Source organism: Nanorana parkeri, unplaced genomic scaffold, assembly GCF_000935625.1.
Source record: "Nanorana parkeri isolate BGI_ZX_2015 unplaced genomic scaffold, ASM93562v1 scaffold69, whole genome shotgun sequence".
NCBI lineage: Eukaryota > Metazoa > Chordata > Amphibia > Anura > Dicroglossidae > Nanorana > Nanorana parkeri.
The window spans coordinates 2,074,326-2,096,564 of record NW_017306337.1 but is presented as its reverse complement, the minus strand read 5'-3'; the positions used below and the strand labels follow the sequence as shown (position 1 = coordinate 2,096,564).

At 41.3% G+C, this 22,239-nt stretch overlaps 1 protein-coding gene across 4 annotated transcripts in view; it reads left to right on the top strand.

The window, feature by feature from the left end:
• AP2M1 (adaptor related protein complex 2 mu 1 subunit) overlaps window positions 1-18,842 on the top strand; it is a 22,441-nt gene extending 3,599 nt beyond the window's left edge. Inside the window, exons 2-13 of one of the 4 annotated variants that reach the window (XM_018576537.1) lie at window positions 3,545-3,665; window positions 6,837-6,842; window positions 8,997-9,262; window positions 9,448-9,530; window positions 11,959-11,964; window positions 13,204-13,339; window positions 13,448-13,589; window positions 13,735-13,854; window positions 15,597-15,732; window positions 15,846-15,943; window positions 16,659-16,770; window positions 17,760-18,842. In XM_018576537.1, coding sequence (XP_018432039.1) covers window positions 3,592-3,665; window positions 6,837-6,842; window positions 8,997-9,262; window positions 9,448-9,530; window positions 11,959-11,964; window positions 13,204-13,339; window positions 13,448-13,589; window positions 13,735-13,854; window positions 15,597-15,732; window positions 15,846-15,943; window positions 16,659-16,770; window positions 17,760-17,894 — 1,314 coding nt within the window. In that variant the 5' untranslated portion in view covers window positions 3,545-3,591 and the 3' untranslated portion in view covers window positions 17,895-18,842. The remainder of the gene's footprint in view (window positions 1-3,544; window positions 3,666-6,836; window positions 6,843-8,996; window positions 9,263-9,447; window positions 9,531-11,958; window positions 11,965-13,203; window positions 13,340-13,447; window positions 13,590-13,734; window positions 13,855-15,596; window positions 15,733-15,845; window positions 15,944-16,658; window positions 16,771-17,759) is intronic. The other 3 variants (XM_018576539.1, XM_018576538.1, XM_018576540.1) reach the window with 3 other exon arrangements.
• The last annotated feature ends 3,397 nt before the right edge of the window (window positions 18,843-22,239 follow it).

The following is a 22,239-nucleotide window of genomic DNA, read 5'->3' as shown; positions in this document are numbered from 1 at the left end:
GTGTGGCTCGGGGTTACCGCTGTGTTAACCCCGAGCCACACTCGCGAATACCAATGGATACGCGCTAAAATACACCCCAAAGAAGCTCCTGTACTATTTCGGGCATAGGGCGTACGCCTGGGTGGGAACCATGCCCATAGCACTCAATAGGATTTCACTTGCTGAGCGTTTTTCAGCGCTGAAAAACGCTCAGGTGTGAACCCAGCCTAAAGATGTTGCACACATGAGCTTTAGCTGGTATTTACAAAGCTGTCAGCGCAGGTTGTGCAGCTTTGTTCAAAGAAGAACTCCAGGCGTTTATGACACACAGATGAGGAAGTACAACTGATCCCCATCAGTGTATGCTGCATTCCAGGAACGGCTATAGTTTGGTACAGGGAGGTTCATGTAGGGAGCTGTCAATCAACACAGGCAGGGCTGGGGAGGGGGCATGACCACGAAAGTAATAATGGAAGAAACAGGCACTTCCTGTGTCAGCAATGAGTCCTGTAACTATGAACAGTGATCCCAGGGGCACAAACTGACCACGCCAGCACGGATCTGCTTCCTTTATGTGGTCAGTGTAAAAAAGTAACCAATGCAACCGGCAGGATCACAAGGTATTAAACACATTAGAGGTTACATTTGCCAAGTAGAAGTAAGCCAACACATATATTGAATCTTCGTTTTTGGATAAACACACACTTTAAGATAAACACTTTAAAGTGCTGTCGTCCTCAGTATCCAATAGGCAGTCCTCCTCCAGTGTTATCAAAAGCAGCATTTATTAACCTTTTTGCCGCCATGGCAGCTTTTTAAAGTATGCAAAATCTCCCCAGTGTAAAATGTGAATAACGTAAATGTGATAAACGATGTATGGTTCCATTCCCCTCCCATAATTCCAGACCCTAAACGGGTCGGGTATGGATTTTAAGGGGACCATATGAACCCTTTAAAAATAAAGCGTTTGCTCTTTGTTAATGCATTTTCTTTTTATGGTTGTGATAAAAAGGGGTCCTAGTACTATGAGGTCATACCGCAATGCATGTTCATGGAGGGCAGAGATAGGTATCAATGCTACTTTGGTACATGGATGCAATGTGTCCTAGCTTCTATTTTGTACTCCCATGGTAGCCATGGATTGTGACTAGGAGCTTTGGAGTGTCATTGGCATTAAGTGTGAGAAGCGTCATCAGCAGGTTATCCATTGTGACATCCGTGTCCATCCAGTTTTTTCCTCCATTGTATGAGTCGTAGGGGAAATTGGATGTACATGGACATGTCAGTTTCAATCCAGCTGCCTATAGAGTAAAGCTCACCACACACCTTACAATCTGATTGTACAATTTCCTTTAGATCTACCAACAACTATGTAGTGCAGGGGCTTGCCTGATTGAATGCAGATTGATTGATTGTATAGACTAGATAGGTGCTTACATTACATAGTTTTGGTAGATCTAAAGTTGATTGTACAAAGATTGTATGGTCAGATTGTAACGTGTGTGGTTAGCATAAATGTGCCCATACACTGGTCGAATTTCTGCTGGTTTTTAATGTACCAACCAAATTTGCACAGTGTGTGGGGCTGTCAGCTCCCTTTCAGCCAGCATTCCTTATCAGCTGGAACATTTTTTGATCGATCAGAGCCAATGAGCGCTGGGCACCTGTCCCAATACAATGTAAACATCGGTAATTCCTTGATTGACACTGTTTGTGTTGATGGAGGAATTGGGTCAATTTTCATTCACTCTGCGAGTTGAACGAAAAATATTGATAGGTGTATGGCCAGTGTTACGTTGGGCTTCTGATTAGATCTTACCAAAGAACTGACGGGTGGACCTGATCAGACCACTCATCTGGAAGTGGCCTTGCAGTTCTGGGCTGCACTCCATTCAATCCAAATGAATAATGCGCGCAGTGACGGCAGCAGATGTCACTGTAATACCACAATAGTAGAGGCAGGGTCCACCAGCAAAGATCTCCACACAGTCCAGTGAGTGAGCGTTATCACCATGGGAAAAGTGTCTTACTGGCAGCATCGCCAGGTGAGAATAAAGGGGCAAAGCCTGAGGAGAAATAGAGCAATGATAATGCAGTTCCCAGATATAAAGGCTGATGAGCTTCCGTATATGATTTGTCCTAGGATTAGATGCACTTTAAACAACCTTAAATTGCACCAAACCCAATTTTGTGGCTAGAAAAACGCCTAAAGAATGCATGTAGACAAGTGTTCATGGTCTCTTGTTTGGGAGCTGGGAGTTTAATGGTGCTGTTTGGGGATCCCTTTACACCTGTCTGCTCTGGTGTGTTGTTAACGCATGCATGTTGTGCACATTTGTATATGCTGCCAATGCATCAGACGGGACAAAAAAACTGGCCATGCACCATCTTTATCTACACATCACAGAGCACAGCAGTCCATTGGAGTGGCATTGAAAATCAATGTAAATGGGTCCTGAAGAGAAATGTAGTGACTGGTTAATGCTAGTTTGTCAGGCACCAGTGTGTGTACACCCAGTGTTCAAGGGGTACTCCCATTTAACGCATACAACATTCTAAATATGTTTTAACAATAATGTGAAAATAGTTTAACGTGGATGTAAAGTAAAATAATGCTGCAGCCAATACCGTCTTTGTGTATGCTGAAAATACTGCTCCCAGATCCCATGGTTGCCTGTTATATGGCTGTGTGCCTTAGTGTGGTCATGTGATTAGAGTTCAGATTGGCCAAGTCAATTTTTTTCATCCTTGATGAAGACATTTTAGGGATTCTTTGAGTTTTTTTAATGTTAAGGCTTGTGGGTGGGGTTACTATTGGATCCCTTTAAGAGTTGCCCACGTACCTAACCTTTAGCAGGTCCTATATATTCTGTTACGTTGGCATTATTTAGATAATCTCTGTGCTGATCTCCAGCTACTTGTATGTGGAATTTCTACAATTCAGGCTGTTTGTGTCTTGGGAGCTGAACATAAACTGCCACATAATCACTCATTGTATTTTTATCAGCGTGCATTATTTTGTTGTGTCAGCAGTTGCAGTTCCCTGGTATCTTCCATGTAAGACTGTTTCCTTTTGGATTCAGCAATTTCCTTTTGAATTTCATGTATGCATTTCCCTTCCTCTTCCTTCCTCATGGTGGAACATCCAGGGGCAGTGAGGAATGCACTCCTGAACTGTGAAAAGATTTGCTTAGGCCTTCTGTTTCTATAGAAAATAAAACTAATTGCTGTAGGGAAAAGCTGGGATGTCATCGTTCTTCTCAGCAGCCAGTGTTTTCCAGCATTTGAGCTGCATGATTGGGAAATAACTGTGCAGGGCAGAGCTTTTCACATCTGGTAGGATGTTTGGTTCGCTCCCACAGGGATGTGTATAGGAATGTGTGTGGAGTAGTTTTGTTCTCTCGAGTTCTTGGGTTTTTTCCTATTCCACAAATTAGTTTTTTTTATATGCCAAACCTTATAGGCTTAATTTCATTTTCTTGAGTAAACTTTTTTTTCTTGCAGAAGGAAGTGCTTCAATTGTTTGTTCGGACTGCAATATTGCTAATACATTGTCCTTTCTCAGGTCGGTCTTTTATCACAATGGGAAGAGGGAACTGAAGTCCATCCATCATGATCGGAGGACTCTTCATATATAACCACAAGGGAGAGGTCCTGATCTCCCGGGTATACAGAGATGACATTGGGTAAGTACTTGATTCCCATTTTCACTGTTCCCACCAATTAGGGATGTTAAGTGATATTTTGAGTGTCGTCAAATAAATCTCAGGAACAAATGGCTGTAGTTTTCTAAATGTGCTTACACACTCCCCATCCCCGTTTCTTCTGTTATCCAGCATTCCCCCTGTCCTGTTTTCAGCATCCTCCGCTTCTGTTCTCTTTAGCATATACATACATGCATGCATACATACATACGTGTGCGTGTAGCAGTTGTAGAAAGATGTCCATAGAGTATAGCAATGGGTGTCATGGAAAAAATATCCTTTGTTACAGTGGGATGCATTGGGGTCAGTCCACTCACAATATTTATTTTTGTTTTTAGGTGAAACAGCTATTGGGTACTCCAGTGTTTTAGATATATGCCATATATAGTGGAAGGTCCCGCTTCTGCTTGTTGCGTGTTTTTTTTTTTTGTGTGTATTCTAAAACAAACCATGAGTCCAGAAGGGACATTTTATATGCCTTCTGTGATTGCGGCAGAGATCTTTCCACTCAGATGGATAAAAGAAGCGTTATTGTGCAGACTGCCACTGTAAAAGGACCCTGTCAGCAGAATTGGTATATTTTAATAAGATGTATGTCCAACCACAACATTCTCAATGTGGGATAGATTTAAAAAGATTTACCGTCACTTCTTGTGCTGCTGTGCTGACAAAGTTTTACTAGGCAGGAAGTGAAGGTACCTCTCCAACAACAACGACACATAAAAATGCTTTTCTTTAATATGATAGAGGAAGAATCTCTAAAGCTATAGGCAAGGAAAACCCGTTAAGAATCTGACATTTCTAGTGTGTTGGAATCTTCTCTTTTCGGCTGCCCATTGCTGCTTCTGTTCCACCTCCTCCGCCTACTATGAGAATTTCTTCAGACAGTAGCTCCTGAACCAAAGCCTCAGGGTATGTAAACTGAAAGCATGGAAGTTGTGTTTTAGATGCTGCTCTCCCAGACACATACTCGGCACTGGAAGTTTGCATATCCCGAGGCTGTGTTGGGCAGAGAGCACCTGAGCAGGGCCAGCATGGCTGCTGTTTAAGAGAGCTCACTAGTCCTGTCAGTTTACATACCCAGTGGCTGTGTTCAGGAGCAGTTGTCAGCTCAAAGTGAAGTAGTGGCCAAATGTCCCACACACTCGTGTAATATTCTAAGCTTTTTTTCCCCCCCTAATGTCTGTAACTGCAGTTTGTGAATAAAATAATTTCCCAATAGGAAAATAGTAATTACTGCACTATTACATTAACTTAAATAAAAGCCATTAGTTCTGGTGACAGGGTCTCTTCACACAAATGCATTTTAACTCGCACACTTTTTATTAATATTTAGGCTTTATATAGCGCCAGCAGTTTGCGTGGAATGTGATATAAAAAGTAATAGTGTGGAAGTAAAAGGATGTATTGACGTGTAATGTCAGTGGATTGCAACATGTATTTTCATGCATTTGGATTGCTTTCCATGACAAATTAATGTACCTAAGAGCCCATTCACACGGGGGCGTTTCAGCTGCACGGATCCGCCGACATGAACGATCCCATACATTGCTATGGGGACCGTTCACCCGACTGCGTGGCCCGAAACGTCCTCCGCCTGGACTGCTCCCTGACCCTCTTTTGCCACGCTGATGAGTGCGGTTTCCATACAGCTTTCAATGGAACCACGCTCATCAGCACAGTTTTGGGCATTTTTTTTATTGTGTTTCAGCTCTGAAACGCAGTTAAACTCCCAAAACCTCCCTTTTGAAATCAACGCAGAAACCGCACTGATCCGCAGCCGCCCTGGTGTGAACGGGGCTCTCCTAACGGATGGCTGCAGCTTTATGGAAAGCTTTGTAGTCACTTTGGCAAGAATTGTAGTGCCTTAACTTTGCCCCAGAATCCTCCATAATGCATTTTTCATGTTCATACCAGTCAACATGTTGCAAGCCTGCAAGTGGAAGGTTTCTTTACTAAGGTCAGGCTGCAGTATCTGCATAGGCTGGCTGGTAATACGAGGTCTGGCATAGTTTATGTATGGAATGGGAAAGGCAAAGGGGCAGTTGGCCCCAAAAGTATAGATGTCCTTAAAACAAAAAAAAGTACATTTATTTGCTCTGTAAACATTTTTATATCTTTTTATTTATTTATTTTTATGCTCGGACTATCTGCAAGCACTCTGTGACCTCTGCATTTGCTGGTGGTATTTCCTAGATAAGAACCCATTTTCTATTTGTAAACTATTAAGACGATAAGCCCAGACTTGTCCTACTTAAAGTGACACTAAACCCAGGAGTCTTTAAAAATGCATTAAAGTACCTTAACTATTAACAAAAATGTATCTTGTGTATCACTCGGCTGTAGATCCTCAAATCATCTCTGAATTGGTGCTGACACTGTCCCTTCTGAAGGGGGGCTACTTTTGTTCCCCATGGTCCCTGTGTGTGTTGTAAAGGAGCCACCGCTCCAAGCTCGCTCCTGTGATGGACTACAATCTCATGTTTAGTACTTTAGAACACACACAGGGACTTTGGAGAAGAAAAGTAGTCACCCTCCAGAAGTAAGGACAGTGTCAGCACCAATGCAGAGATGATTTGAGGATCTACAGCCGAGTGATACACAAATAAGATACATTTTTGTTCATGTTTAAGGTACTTGAATGTATTTTAAGGTGTAACACCTGAGTTTAGTGTCACTATAAGCTTTGCTGTAAAATGCACCATATTCTCATTTTATGATATGTTGTAAAAGAAAAATAATATGCTTCAGTTTTTGTGAATGAGCCCTTTTAAGTTTTAATACAGGGAAATCTATCTTATCCTTGCAGCTGATTTTGCAGCTTTGAAATGTACTTGCTATGTTTACTTGTGTGTCCTTTCTGTTGATGTTGGTCTTTTTCTGTTGCATGTTCCTATTGCTATGTGCTTGTTTTTTTGTCCCTTCTGTCAAACACTGTCTTTCATATAAGCCTTTGTTGCCAATCTTTCCCGGCTTTCACCTTTTTATCACAAGGATGTCTCCTTCCTAATATGTAGTGTGCTCCTACCTGGGTCCCTGGTGGGTGTTCTGTTTTTAGTATTTTATTTCTAATCCTTTCTTTCATTGCTGTCACTGTCCTTTTCCTTGCTGGTGCCATCTTTTTCCATCTCATCACCTCATTGGCTGCTGTAGCAATAGGTAAGGTCACTCTTCCTGCTGCAAGTCCTGTAGTGCCTGCTCTATGCCTGGATGCTTGTGCCGAGTGTGCAAAGTCCCTAATGTCTAAAACTTTGCTGCCTTACATCAGTTGCATCTTTGTTGTAACCCATTAAAACAAGATAACCTACTGAGTGGTGATGTTTGAGGTACCTTGTACTAATTAGTTTGGCGTTTCTTCATCTCTGCTAGAGACCCATGCAGGAAAACTCTAAAAACCAAAAACGCTATTCATTTGCACAATTGGAATTTCAATTTGGGAACATGTTTTGGATCAAACCAGTGTAACAAGCCTCGTGTTTAATGGAAGGCTCTGCACTCTGTTATGGGTCTCTGGTAGGGAAATAGTTCTTATAAACTTTCTAGCAATATAAAGGTTTGAATTGAGGTTTTTTGCACGTTTGTGCAGTGTAGACATGTTGCCTATAACTATAACACTGCTAACACATTTTTAAATCGGTTGCTTCTTGCTGTGATTAAAACCTGAGAAGGTTAACACTTCGCATTACCACGTCTATCAAGTTTTTGTTTCTTTTCCATACAGTGCATTCCATTTTTTTTTTTTTTTTTCTCCTGATTTTGTTCTAACTACATGCATTAAAAGTAGAACTCTGGCCAAAATGTTTCCCGGTCATGCCTGCACAGAAATGGAGGGGAAATCTTCCCAGTGGAGAAAAGCCAATAAAGACCTGACAAAATGTGAACTCTTCCCCTCTTTTACTACAAAATGTTTAATTGCTGCTTTTGTGCCATTTAGTAAGCTTTCCCCACAGTATCTGCCCCAGAGCCACCTGTTATTAGGACAGAGTGGGGGGAATCAAAGTAACAATTTGACACGGGATTGAACCTGCTGTCCAAAATAGTTTTGACTGGAGTTCCACTTAATTTCTAGATACAGTCCAAATGCTACAAATTTTACAAAGTGTGAGATTTTAGTTGTTTTTTAAAAGCCATGCAGAGAATATGAAGAAATCTGTTCCACATTACATTTCAGCTCCTAATATTAGAATGTATTTCAGAAGAATTGGCACACTGCAGGTTGCATTAAACAAGAAAATCTGAGTACTAAGGGAGAATATGATTCATTACTGGAGGGCTGGACAAATCCCAGGAGCTATGTAGCCCTGGACCGACTGGCTCTTGAATTCCAAATTGATTTGTTCACCCCTGTGGAGCAACATGGGTGTAATTCTTCTCCCTCAAGACTTGATTATTAAGGCCTACTGCTGTAAGGTGCCTTTACAAGCTATTTGGCAGAGTTGCTCTTTTAATATTTAATTTGCCGGTAATCACCCTTAGCAGCTCCATTTCAGATGGACAATCTGTAAAATCCAGTGTTTGTTGGTGTGTATCTTAAGCCAACACATTATCTTGTTATCCAGATATTCTGCTAGGGTTCTCCTTATTTTATTATAATATCAAGCAGCCATAAGGCATGCTATGCGAAAAGGCTAGACAAGTTCCCCTGGTAAATAGGACCCAGCAGGCAAAACTTTATTTTAAGGGATCCTTTGTGAATGGAAATGTAGAACTGCCGTAGTTGACTTCTTAAGGGCCTGTGTCGACTGACTTTGGGCTTGTGGATGGCATCAGTTTGACATTGGTGTAGGAAAATGTTGAGAGCGTTTTAGAATTAATTGACCGGTCAATCGACCCTCAGCTGACCTGCATTTGACCTGCTTCAAATGAGTTTTGCGTTCCCGTAGACTTGTGTGGCAGTGCAAAACCCCTTTTGAAGTGGGGGAAAAAAAGCCTGTCGACACAGGTCCTAAAGGTCTGTAGGCTCTGGGGCTTTTACAAGAACAAGCAACCAAGAAAGTCAACATTGGTTCTACATGCCGGTTCCAGGTCAATGACTCATGCAGTGATGTCTGGGTCAAGATGGCCGCCCTGTAACCTGTACCTTTTTAATAACAAGTCTGCACTCTAGATTTTTATCCTCCACAAGTTCCGTTTGAAGGAGCCAGGGAACAAGAACTTTGATTTTAAAGGTTACATCTCAGCGGTCATCTTGTAGGTGCTTTTGGCTGCCTGGCATCTAGGATTTCTCCAGGCCTGTAAGCATGTATGTTAGGCTTTTGCCATGGGGCACAAAGGTTTCCTGTAGTGATGTCATGTGTTGTATCTTTCATGCAGAAGGAATGCAGTGGATGCTTTCCGTGTCAATGTCATCCATGCCCGGCAGCAGGTGCGCTCTCCCGTCACCAACATTGCTCGAACCAGCTTCTTTCATGTGAAACGTTCCAACATCTGGCTGGCAGCAGTCACCAAACAAAATGTCAACGCCGCCATGGTGTTTGAGTTCCTGTACAAGATGTGTGATGTCATGACGGCGTACTTCGGCAAGATCAGCGAGGAAAACATCAAGAACAACTTTGTGCTGATCTATGAACTGCTTGATGGTAAGATAGTTTGATGTGTTGGGCTTGTTCTAGTAATACGTCTTGCTTTTGCCTTTTGGACGTATGTATTTTAGGGAAAGTGTTATCTATAAAGAATTCTAGCTGGACCTATGTTGAGGTTCATTATGGCTGCAGTCAGTAGATGATCATTTAGTAGTCTGTTTTGTTTCTGCTTTGTCGTATAGAAATCCTGGACTTTGGTTACCCTCAGAACTCTGAAACTGGAGCACTGAAAACCTTCATCACTCAACAAGGGATTAAAAGTCAGGTAATGGCACATGGGGTGCACTACATTTGGACAATATTTGCACTGTCAATATGTTCCACTAGGCCAGTATATTTAGAAAGGAAAATGTCATGGACATTTAAGGGAGCTATAGTGTTTTTTACAATGAAAGCTTATTTTCAAGCTGATCTTTACATGAACCTTTTTTGACTTAAATATTTTTAAAGAATAAGTAAACTCAAGAATAGAAATGTAATATATTACAGCTTACCAGTTGCAAGTTGACTTGGATGTGATGGCTGCAATTGTTTTTTTTTTGCATTTTTCAAGAAGTAGAGAAAATACCTGTTGATCTTACCAGAAATGCAGTGTCCTTGTCATTATGTAAGCTGAACTGAAAGAAAAAAACAATCCCATTTATTTTTGGGGGTAAACTACTAATGTTCCCATCCCCCATGGTTACTACCATGACTCCCTCCATAGTTAGTGGAGGAGTGAGCGCAGTCACCCAGGAACAGAGAGTGTTATTCACAGGATTACCAAGTAAAACCAGATTCTTTCAATTATAAACATATTTTGTTTTAGTTTTTGGGTTTAGATGAGTTGTAAATGCTTGTTCTTCGGTTGTATTTTGTATGTAGATTTGCAGATTATCCCACTGAGAAATAATGTAATCCACAACACTGCACAATACATGCTGACGTTACAGGATCAGTCCGTCATGGAGCCTTTTGTGTTTTCTGAGCAGACTGATTTTCAGTAAGAGAACAGTAAAGTGCTATCATTGTGTAGGACCTGCAAGGATAGGATTGGGTTCCTCAATGGTTCAGGGAGAGGGGGAACTCTACTAAGGAATTTCTTGCAGCCACAAATCTGATTCAAACCTGGCTTGGTGATTGGTGATGTAAGTTGCAGAGATTGACAATCCCAGCTCTGGAAGAAAAACTTCTGCTGTCCTCCTTCTGACCCTTTTGAGATTCTCTGGATTCTGGCTGCAGGGGATTACACAGAATGATGACAGCATTCTGAGGCATAATACTTAAGACACTGGAGGAAAGTAAACTCTCTTTCCACCTCTGCAGCAGAGACTGGAGGAAAGTAAACTTGTAGTTCCACTCTTGCAGCAGAGACTGGAGGAACGTAAACTTGTAGTTCCACTCTTGCAGCAGAGACTGGAGGAAAGTAAACTTGTAGTTCCACTCTTGCAGCAGAGACTGGAGGAAAGTAAACTTGTAGTTCCACTCTTGCAGCAGAGACTGGAGGAAAGTAAACTTGTAGTTCCACTTTTGAATCCAAATTGGCAGAACACCTGCCAACACAGAAATTATTTTTAGGTATGTTGTTCAAATGGAAACCTGCACAAACCTTTCCACTGCAAAAGTGGAATACACTTTAAGCGTATGTTGAGGCAGAATAAACACAAATTGTAACTCTCTGTAATCCATGCCCCATGTTTTATCCCTTTTAAACTCACTGCAAGTACAGAAAAAAACGTTGTGCCAGAAATATAGTATGCTCCTCTTTCCCGTTTGACATAAAAACACAGTAAGGGAAATGTAGCAGACCTGGAGCAGATATCCATAGTAACCAATCAGTTTCTTTCATTTTCAAACCTTAGCTGAAGACTTGAGGGAAGCTAATTGGTTGCCATGGGCAACTGCTCCAGTTTCTGTCTGCTCAAATTTTGATAAATTCCACTCGGTGTATTTGCCTCTGAATTCCTTAGCACATGTTGTCAGCCCCGCCTACTTCATTACTGATGCATTACAAAGAACACAGACAGACCCCCTCCCCATCATAACTCCTCGTGTAAAGCAGCGAGCACAGGAAATTATTAGCTCCCAAGATTGTCAACAGGTATTTTTTACCTTTTATCAAATGGATAACAAAAATCTTCTATGGTATATGGAGCAGACCAAAGTGGAACAAATAAGAGACGTTGATTGTTCTGATTTACACTTTAATGTGTAGATGGGACCATGACTGAAAGCACTGGGTATGTTAAGGGTGTGAATAAGGTTCAGGAGGGCAGTATATTCAACATGGAGCAGAGATCCAAAAACACTGGGGCATAACCTTATCTATAAGGAGAAAAGGTCAACTTTATAAAGTATTGTTTAACTAAGCAGAGGTAGTGAGTAAACGGTATGTGGATTTTGAACCTCGGCCTGCAACATTTTGTAGAGCTGAGATGAATTTGCTTCAGAGGATTGTTGGCTTACAATCCTTAGTCTTTGCTTCTCAAAAGTATCTTGTGTGAATTGCTTACCATCCGTGTTTACTATTGCTAATGCTCTATTGTGGTGGTTTTTGTTTGGGGGTACTAACTGCTTTAACCTACCTCAGATCGCAATCCATAACTCTAACTGTACTTCTTGTTTTTATTCCTGTTTCCTGACCTGCTTGTCCACTCTTCCCACGTTTTGTACCCGTGTTGCTTCTCCTCTGCTTCGTGTGACTGGACATGTAGCATCAGGTAGGCGTGAGTGGAATGGAGTGCTGCTTACTTGGTTGGGCCACCTGCTGTATCTTTCTACTGTATAGGCTTAGTTCGTATTCACATTTTCATTTAGGCCTCATTCACATTGGAATCGGCCAGCATGTACAGCTCCGTGCTGCGTGCAGGGACGTATCGAGCAGCTCCCGGAAAGGACGGGAGTTGCGTATGATTAGTACGCAGCCCCCGTCCTTTATGGGACTACACGGCCGTATGCTCACCTGCCCTGTGCGGGTGAGCGTACTCGTATGCTGACGGGATTGATCCTGTCTGCGTCCGAGCCAGGAAACGCGCACCCCTATTGACCTGCACTTGAGGTGAGCGTACAGACGCGTAGGACGGGGGCTACATACTAATCGCACGCAGAACCTGTCCTTCCCGGGAGCTGCTCGAACGGCCGTGCACGCAGCACGGAGGTGTACGTGCCGGCCGATTCCAGTGTGAATGAGACCTTATGGGCATCACAAGTGTCTTCAGTTATGACAGCTGCTGTTCAGGCCTTTCCAGACTGTTTGCTGGACTCTACTTGCAAAGGGAACCGTTTTCAGCCTACCCGCAGGATAAAGCTGCTTGACCATGTCATGTCAGTTTTGTGTACAACGGCCAGAGGGTGCCTTTTTAAATTGTGTGTAAAACAATCTTGGGGGATAATGTGTACATATTCTTATTTCCTATTAAAAATAAGGTGGAGATAAAGCTGTCATAATGTGCAGTTACATTTTGCTACACTCTAAAATCCCATTCCAGTAATAAAACATCAGTCACTTAAGTGCTAAACCTGGAATGCTTGGCATGCGGTTTCTTAAAAGTGTGCACAAAACTGTGATGTACATATATTCTGTTCTCATATGTGAAATATATATGTACACTTAGTCTCTTCAGGTGGGTTTAAATTTCTGCATTAACCTTCAATTACATGAAAGTGACATTCCCACCTGTTTTTTTTTTCTTTCTCCCCGTAATTTTTTCTTGTATTTATTTTCAACACTCTTTTGCCTTTTTGGAGTGAAGCGTAATGGATTATTACATTAGTGAGTCGAGCTGTTGCTGGAGTATGAAGTGTCTAAAGAAAGAATGTTCCATGTTCTGGAGAAAGTCGTGAAGTACTCATCGTTCAGGCATTTCATACAAGAGGCCATTATCCGTGTTATAACCACAAGTACTAATGTGACAGATGTTGGTATTCTCTTTATTCTGTGCCTGTCCTGTCTTTTTTAGACCAAGGAAGAGCAGTCTCAGATCACCAGCCAGGTGACAGGTCAGATTGGCTGGAGACGTGAAGGGATCAAATATCGTCGGAACGAGCTGTTCCTGGATGTACTGGAAAGTGTAAACTTGCTGATGTCGCCTCAAGGTGAGCAGGTTGTGCAAAAGCTGAGCAAATGACAGTTCCCATGTTAATATTGCCTTCCTGGTATCCCAGATTGTAATGCACAGCTTATTTATCCTTCTGGTCTTTCAGGACAAGTTCTTAGTGCTCATGTATCCGGCCGTGTGGTGATGAAGAGCTACTTGAGTGGTATGCCAGAGTGCAAATTTGGAATGAATGACAAAATCGTAATTGAAAAGCAAGGCAAAGGAACTGCCGATGAGACGGCCAAAACGTGAGTAAAATGACACAACCTGGATATCTGTTGTAGTGCATTTTGTGGCAATGAGTTCCAATTTGACTCATTTTAAATATTTTGATATGTCTTTCTAGTCATTACTGTTTGGTTTCTTTATGTAATGCCAATGCTTCTTTTACAGAGGGAAGCAATCGATCGCTATTGATGACTGTACATTCCATCAATGTGTCCGCCTTAGCAAGTTTGATTCTGAGCGCAGCATCAGTTTTATACCGCCGGATGGGGAGTTTGAGCTCATGCGGTAACTTTTACTGTTTCATTTCTACCTTAGCATTGTATCTTTTGTTTAGGGTCTTTCAAGCAAAGCTACACTGCGTAGTAAACCTTAAGCATAACCGATCATACACTTAGCTTTAGAAAGTAGCCATCAAGCTTGTGTATAATGCTAATCTTAGATTTCCCCTTACATATGAATAAGCACTTTCAGCAAATACTCTGGCTCCATAATTAAACATTGAGTTCTTTGGTAATGGATTTCAAAGATATATCTGGGCCCCATTTCCAAGGGCATAAACATTTTCCATCCAAAACATTATCATTCATTAAGGTGCATGGAATCCGTAAAATAAGAACATTGTGTTGTACTGCTGCCTACAGGAGTAACTGGACACTGGCAAAAGAAAAAAAGCTGTTGGCCAGTCAAGTGTAACGCCTCCCACTCCCATGAAGCTTAAGATTAATTTTTTTGCTAGTTTCCTAGTTTTTTTTTTTTTTTTTTTTTTTTTATTGTGGTTCACAGCTGGGGGAGCTACTGCAACAGTTTCAAAATCTGTCAGACATGTATGGGGTAGATGTGACTCCTCTTGCGCATCTATCAGCTGTCTGTATTTTTAAGTTTGGCACAATTTTTAGGTTTGTTCCCGGTAGACTGGGTGTTCTCCACTGCACAGGTGAGGTATATTCTGGCAACATGTACTGCACGTATTCACTGAATTTCTGTGCAAAGCACGTCCCGGACACCGCTACCTGATGGCTTCATTCAAGCAGTGCAGCAATTCTAGAGGACTACTGCATTTTACAGCACTCAGCTTAACCCTCCTGCTCTCGGGTCGGGAGTACACTTCAGGGTTTCATTCTCCTCCTTAGGTATACCCCAAGCGGACCTGTCTAGCCTTATGCCAGACTTTCTGGAAAGCTGTCTACTGTACTAGTCTGCTATTAGTAGGGGTCTCAAAGGAGTAACTCTCCTGCTCACCTTATTCTGTTGTGTATTTTTCCCACTTGGCCGCAGAGCCTCTAGAGGGAGGTGACTGTGGAGGGAGAGGTTGAGGATGGTAATAATGCCTTCTCTGAATTGGGGCACTCTTGACTGGGCACAGATATGTTTTTGCCAGTGTCTGATCATCTGAAGGTGGCAGCATATAACCCATTGCTCTGAGTCCTGTACTGTACTCCATAAAATCATTTTCGGGGAAGTTAAAAATCCATTTTAGTGCAATACCGCATGCGGCACAGATATGTTGGATAGGGTGATTATTATTTTTTGTTTATGTATTTGCCATTTGAAAATCAGTCTTTTAGGCTGGGTTCACACCTACGCTTATTGAATATGCGGGTTTTTACCGCGATTTGCGGTAAAAAAAAACGCGTGACAAACGCGCGTTTCCGAGGGCTACTTGGCTGTATGCCAATGGAAACACCCGACCAAAATGTACTTCTTTGGGCGTAGGGCGGTTTCCCACGCGTTCGTACTCGCGGAAAAACGCCCAGATGGAAACCATGCACATTGAAAATAATGGCATTTCCCTGTTTGAGCGTTTTTCCGCAAGTACGAACGTGTGGAAAAACGCCCAGGTGGGAACCGGGCCTAATTGCTTTTGTATAATCATTGTTTGAGATGTTGTTTGTTTTTTTTTGGCTGTTTTGAAAACCTCATAGTTCTCATTACAACCAAACAAATGAAAGTATAAAACTACAATGTGTATAGGTAATATTTTCCTAGGTATAATGGCAGAATATAAAATGTACATGATTTTTGTCTAGATACCGAACTACAAAGGACATCATTCTTCCATTCCGTGTAATTCCACTTGTGCGTGAGGTGGGGCGTACCAAGCTGGAGGTCAAGGTGGTCATAAAATCCAACTTTAAGCCATCTCTCCTGGCTCAGAAAATTGAGGTGAGAATTATAATCATAATTACCCTGCAATATTGTTTATACTGCCTAATATGTTGCTAATAAACACTCATGTTTATATTTATATTGTTTGCCTCTGTTTCTAATTAATTCAGGTTCGAATCCCTACACCGCTCAACACAAGTGGAGTACAAGTCATTTGTATGAAGGGGAAAGCCAAATACAAAGCCAGTGAAAATGCCATTGTCTGGAAGTAAGTCTTGCATTCTCTAACATTTAAGAAAAAAACATCTCATTTAACAAAAAACTATTTAAACTGAACTCCTGGCACTGATTTTCACCACTTCAGGATTCTTGGCGTATGTTATGTCCTGCTATGAAGTGGTTAAAACAATCAACAGCAGCCCTGACTGGCTTTACTTAGGCGAACTGGACAGCTATTCCTCCACACTTTTTTGTAGCCTAAAGTGCAGATTTTAATGTATGCAAAAACTGCTTCATAGCAAAGTGGTTACTATCTGTAGGCTTACCTTTTCTTTTCAGTCTGCTTTTACTTGTGGGTTTTCATTCAGATTCTTTCGCTCCCTGCTGACAGTGGATGCTATTCAAAAACCAACTAGTAAAAGCTACTAATTACAGTGTAACCACGTTGTGCTCTTTTCTTCAGAGGTAAGGTGCAAATAACATCTTTAAGATGTTAGGATTATGGGGCACAGGGTTAATTTTTACAGGGGGTGGAATCTATTTTTCTATTTATGTTCTCAATGCAGAGGTTTCTCCAGAGTTTATATTTTGTTCTATAAGTAAAATGGGAAAACTACATTAAGAGCGCACACACACTTTCCTCCAGTTATGGACATACTGCACTTCACAAAAAATTATATTTAAATCCATTTCAGGTTGGAACTGGAGTTTAAAACTTTGGAGTTTAACAAGCATAATATGTATGTGGTTTTTTTTCCCCCCAGAATAAAACGAATGGCTGGAATGAAGGAGTCTCAGATCAGTGCTGAGATTGAGCTTTTGCCAACCAATGATAAGAAGAAGTGGGCCCGCCCTCCTATTTCCATGAACTTTGAGGTGAGCATAATGGGTGTAAATAGTTTTCAGAAACCATTGTTTTGGTGTTTAGTGTGAGACTGGATAGAGCATAAAAAGCACAAGTCTTCACTGCAAGATTAAAATGAAAGGGCAATTGTTATTGATGTTATTAGACATGTTGAGGGACAAGACAGTAGTTTGCTCTGCAATAAAAAGACAATGGCAGTAGAGACTCTCGCCTCAGAGCAATTGGACATGCATATTATTGGTAAATGAATATTCTGAGACTTTGATTTCCGATTTTGGTTTTAGTGGTTCACCCTCCAGACTGCTCATAGTAAATCTGGCTTCACTTCTTGGTGAAGGATGTCTGAACTCTTGTCCTGCATACTTGTTGCAGTTAGAGGCTTTCTAGAGAGTAAAGTTGGGAAGAGAGCGGCCCACAGCTTTCATTTTCAAAAAACAGTCTGCAGTGGCAGCTCCCATAAGTTCACTTTAAAACATTAAGGTAAATTCACTCTGAACATAGTGAATAACATTGGCAATAAGCAGCATATAAGTGTTGGTTTCCGGATAGCTGCTTTGTGCTGTAATTGCAGATCTAACTAGAAGGCACATGAATTACAAAAGTTGGCATTGCTAGTGTTGTAACTTACTATAGGGCAATGGTTTTAAAGCTGGATAACGGCAAGAAGTATTTGCCTGCTTTGATGCAATGCACAATGTCTCAATTGTGACTGAGTGGGCAAATCTAAGTTTCTCTTCCGTTCATTGAAGGACACAGGGAACAGATCTAGCATCATGTACTGTAGGGGATGAACACACGGCAGAGGAGGGCCTCCAAAAGGTACATGATCCTAGATCTGTTCCCTGTGTCCTTCAATGAACGGAGAGAAAAGGATTTTACGGTGAGTACAAAAATCCTATTTTTTTTGTTTTTTCTAAACCCCACCAAAAATGCAAGCTGCATGAAAAATTGTGTCCTACAGAAACTGTTATTTTAATAAACTATGATTTGTTGTCTTTAGGTCCCATTTGCTCCGTCCGGACTGAAAGTTCGATACCTGAAAGTGTTTGAGCCTAAGCTGAACTACAGCGATCATGATGTGATTAAATGGGTTCGTTACATTGGCCGCAGTGGGATCTATGAAACCCGTTGTTAATGCATCAGTAATAGAGAGGAGGGAGTAGTGTCCATTACTAAACCTGCCCTGATAACACTACACAGTTGGGGTAACAGGGAACCCAACTAAAAACAAGAAGCGGGAGACATTTCGCTTGTGCTCTGTGGGTGGATATTGCTCCTTTCCTTTCTTGCTTCTTCCGCCCAACCATGACAGCCATTTGGCTCCATACCCCCCATTCAGCGTGGAGGCTCTGTACACTGATTCAGCATTGAGAAGATTAACAAGTTGCACGGATCTCCTCGGTCACCTTGCTGCTGTGTGTTTTTGAATATCCTCTGCACATGCAGCTGCTCTTGACCTTGTATCGCCACCACCATCTGTGAATATTGCTGGCCGATAGTATTTCTGAATAATGTAGTGTTTCCTGCACGCTTCCATCATATCCCTCTTCTAGATAGCAGCGTCTTGTTTACAGTGTCCCTTTTGTCATTTCTGTTTGTCATTCGAGCTTTTAAACACTGTCACAGGCCAGTCTAACAGGAGGGAGATAATGGTGTTAGAGCCCTGGCAGCAGGGTGTGGGATGGACAACTGCTTTTCTGACTGACTGGAGAGTTTGTTCCATCCCTTATCAATGTGGGATGGAAGTTTGCTGCAAGTTCTCTGTGACCAAACTAAGGGGGTTCATTGCAGTTGGACCATTTCACAGTTCCACTTGCCAGCGAGGAAGAGCAGATCAAACCTAGAAATACAACAAGTGGCATTCATTAACATGGAGTGCAAAGAATCCAACATATCACTGCCGGAGACCAGTCACCGATATGGAAGCAGCATAGATGGGATCTTACACCTTCCACTGACGTGACTTGTGTGGCTCTGTGACTTCTCTCTCGTCCCTGTTCTCCTTGTGCTGTGATTTGCTCTGTTTTTTTCTTTGTGATGGTCAAATTATAAACCCATTAAACAGTGTAGAAAACGAAACTTGCCACCCTGACCTTTTTATTTTGTTAAGTCAGTTAGTGTTCTATTCTTTGAATTTGTTACATAGAGTGATTGGTACATGTTTGTTAGGCGGGTATACTGTACAGACATTTTAAAACTGCATTTCTATGGTATGATGTCAGTTTACTTTTAATGTAAATCTATTTTAAATAGATGAGTTAAGACCATGCAGCACTCTCTGCCAGAAACCTCAACAACCCATCCTGCTAGAAAGGGATTCTCTGTTTTTTAGGAAATATTTTGTCCTGAAAATACAAGTTCCCAAGCAGGCTCTGGCTTCAGTACTTTGTTACAGGTCTAGAATAAGCATGAAACAAGTTAAGGTCAAGAAAAAAAAACCTTTTGATCTGCATTCTTGTTTCAGGATATCAACAACAGCCTACACACTTGTCTCTGCAGACTTACTTTAAATGGAGAAAGAGAATCCTGTTTTTCTCATCACTCTACCAAAAACACACCACTCAACCACAGTTTTACTGGGCTCTAGAGCTATAATTGCACATTTCACCGGATAAATTAAGTTAATTTTTTCTAATTCATTGGTTCTCTGCCATTGGTAGCCAGGATATTAGGTTTGAGTTTGGTTGTCAAAGTACTTGTCGCCTGGCACTTAAGAAACCTGTGCTTGCTTGTTGAATGAATATCATTTATATTTACGGCCACACGGATCATCTCTGCTATGAGAACCACTGCATTTCTATGGTTGGACTCTGGCGCCAAGTTCCACATATATCAGATTGATCATACTACATTAATAATAGTGTCTTGGCCTGCTTAGTCTCCATCTGTAACTCCTACTTCTATGTAATTTAATGTACATCCAAACTGTGCTGCAAGAACATGGAAGCTGCCATTACCGACTTCTTATGGTAATGCTACTTGCTGGTAAATTATAACGTACACATTGTGTATGTAACCCTAATAGTCTTTCATTTAATCCCTTTTGGTCTTTAAAAATACCCTTTTAAAGAAATGTTATGTTTTAATATGTGGAAGATGCTGCTCATGTCAGAAATACTTTGAACTCTGCTGTGCTATATCAAGTAGTTTTATCTTCCTTCCTAGGTTAAAGTTGTGAACAACACCTCCGCCCTATGTAATGGAGAGAGGAGGCATTCAGTAGTTCTAACACTTCCTGTCTGTGTGATAAAGCTGCTGCTCAAATAGATAAAGTGCTATGAGTGAACATTGTCACCTAAAGATAGGAATTGTTACAGAACTGGTAAGTTTGCCATCAGAGCCAGATTAATGGCAACTCAAGAGCTAAGAACAGCCAAACAATGGTGCCCCGCTCAGGCCCCTTCATTGCTTACCTGACAAGACCTCAAGACTCTAAGTGCTGAAAGTGACATTTAAAGTTTGAACGTTTTCTAAACCGCCTTTTTTAGAGTTTTGTTTTTCTAGGCCAGATCCCGCAAATAACACAATTTTTTATTTTATTTAACAGACTCTTAAGTTAACAAATTCACACTTTGATAATAAAAATGCAAAATTTGCTCAAAACCCTTTCTTGAAAACATTTTCACTTTGATGTACATTTTCACTTTAAACGTCATACCATGTAAGCAAAATATTTATTTAAATAAACTTTAAAATGTTTTTTTTACTTTTTTTTTTTTTTTTTATTTAAAAATCAAGGACTTTTCAGTCCTCCAAACAAATCCAGCAGAACAAACCTGCTTCTATAGGTAGCAGAGATGAGGCATCCAGCCTATTTTTTTTGTTGTGATTTTAAATATGCTTGAGTTGACAAGCTTAACTGTGCAATCCTGTGGGTGGCCAGGAGAGAGGTCTTGTGGTATTGAATATAACTAAACAATGGAGGCTGCAGCATTTGGATTTCGGTAAGTATACATATGTAGAGAGTGAAGGTGGAATCTATTAGCGCAGGGCAAAGAGGCCAAAAGGATAAGTGCACTTCTTTAACTACCTCCCAGCCGTTGTAGAAAAAACAGCCAGCCAGGAGCTCTCTAGATCTGAGTGGGCGTCTTTAGATATCCGCTCAGCCACTCCCCCTCGCTACGCAGGAAAGGCCCAAAATTAAAAAACAGGCAGCAATGCCTTTAACATAAAAGCGATTCGCTGGCTATAGAGCCGGCGGACCGTTTGTATGGGGTACTGATCCATGTCCCCCCCCCCCACTTCTGCATTCTTGTGTCACTCTCCAGCTTGTAGTATCAGCTTCTGCAAGGGTGTCCTAGGTGACATTAGGGGTTTTGGAGACCCCTGATGTCTTCATAAAGAGGACCTGTCACATATCTTTGCTATCTCATAGGGGGGTCGCAATAAAGTTAAGTGAAAAACATGCGCGTATGTGCGAAAACGACGTTTGCACCCACGTTGCATATCACCGCGAACGTCTGAGAGCAAAATTTCTAGGGCCATCAATCACTGATAACACTAAGCTTATGAGCGGTAAAAGCTTTTAAAGCGTCGCCTATGTTCAACTTTGGGTATTGTAGTTTCCTGTGATTTTCGCGGGTGCGTGAAATTTTAAAGCTCGACATGTTTGGTGTCTATTTACCCAACGTGATCCCGTCTTTTATATTTTACCAAAAAATTGGGCAATGACAGTTTCCTAACAATGGAAAAAAAACTTTTTTTTTCCAGTAATTTTTCCTTTTTTAACCTCCCCTGGCGGTATGATTATTCAGGATTTTAGGTACCAAAAGCGGTACATTGTTTTTCAAGCAAATATGTTGTTTTACATTTGTAGGCCTGTAGTTCTTAGTAAATCCTAGGAATAACTCACCTAAATCTGTCCAAACAAGAGTCCAGTAGACATCCCAGGTATGATAAAGTTTGAAACACGAAATTAAAAAATTATAATATAATAATTAAAAAAAATGGTCCAGTAAATGGGAATTCTGGGGACGCAGCCTGATCCGTACCACAGTCAATAGAGTACCAAGTTCGCACATCACTGAGCTCAGTCGCAGAATCGTCGCTGTTTTAGGTCAAAAGCGGTTTTAGACCAGGTAGAAAACAGCGATAGTAAATTAGAACTACTTGCAGAATTGAGTGATAGCGATTCGTTGGGAAATTCCTCAACAGACACTGAAAGTGAGGACAGCGAGGATTCTGCGACCGAGCTCAGTGATGTGCGAACTTGGTACTTTATTTACTGTGGTACGGATCAGGCAACGCCCCCGGAATTCCCATTTACTGGACCATTTTTATTTTATTATTTATTATATGATAATTTCTTATAATTGTGAAATAGTGTCAGGCAGGGCAGTGGACAAAGCTCTAGGGACAAAATTGAAGTGAAATAGTTTGATATATAAGTGTAATCATAGCAGATCACATTGTATTGTGTGTATTCTGTGTACATTACAACTTTTCACTTTTGAATTTCCCGCCGGCTGTGACGCTCGAAA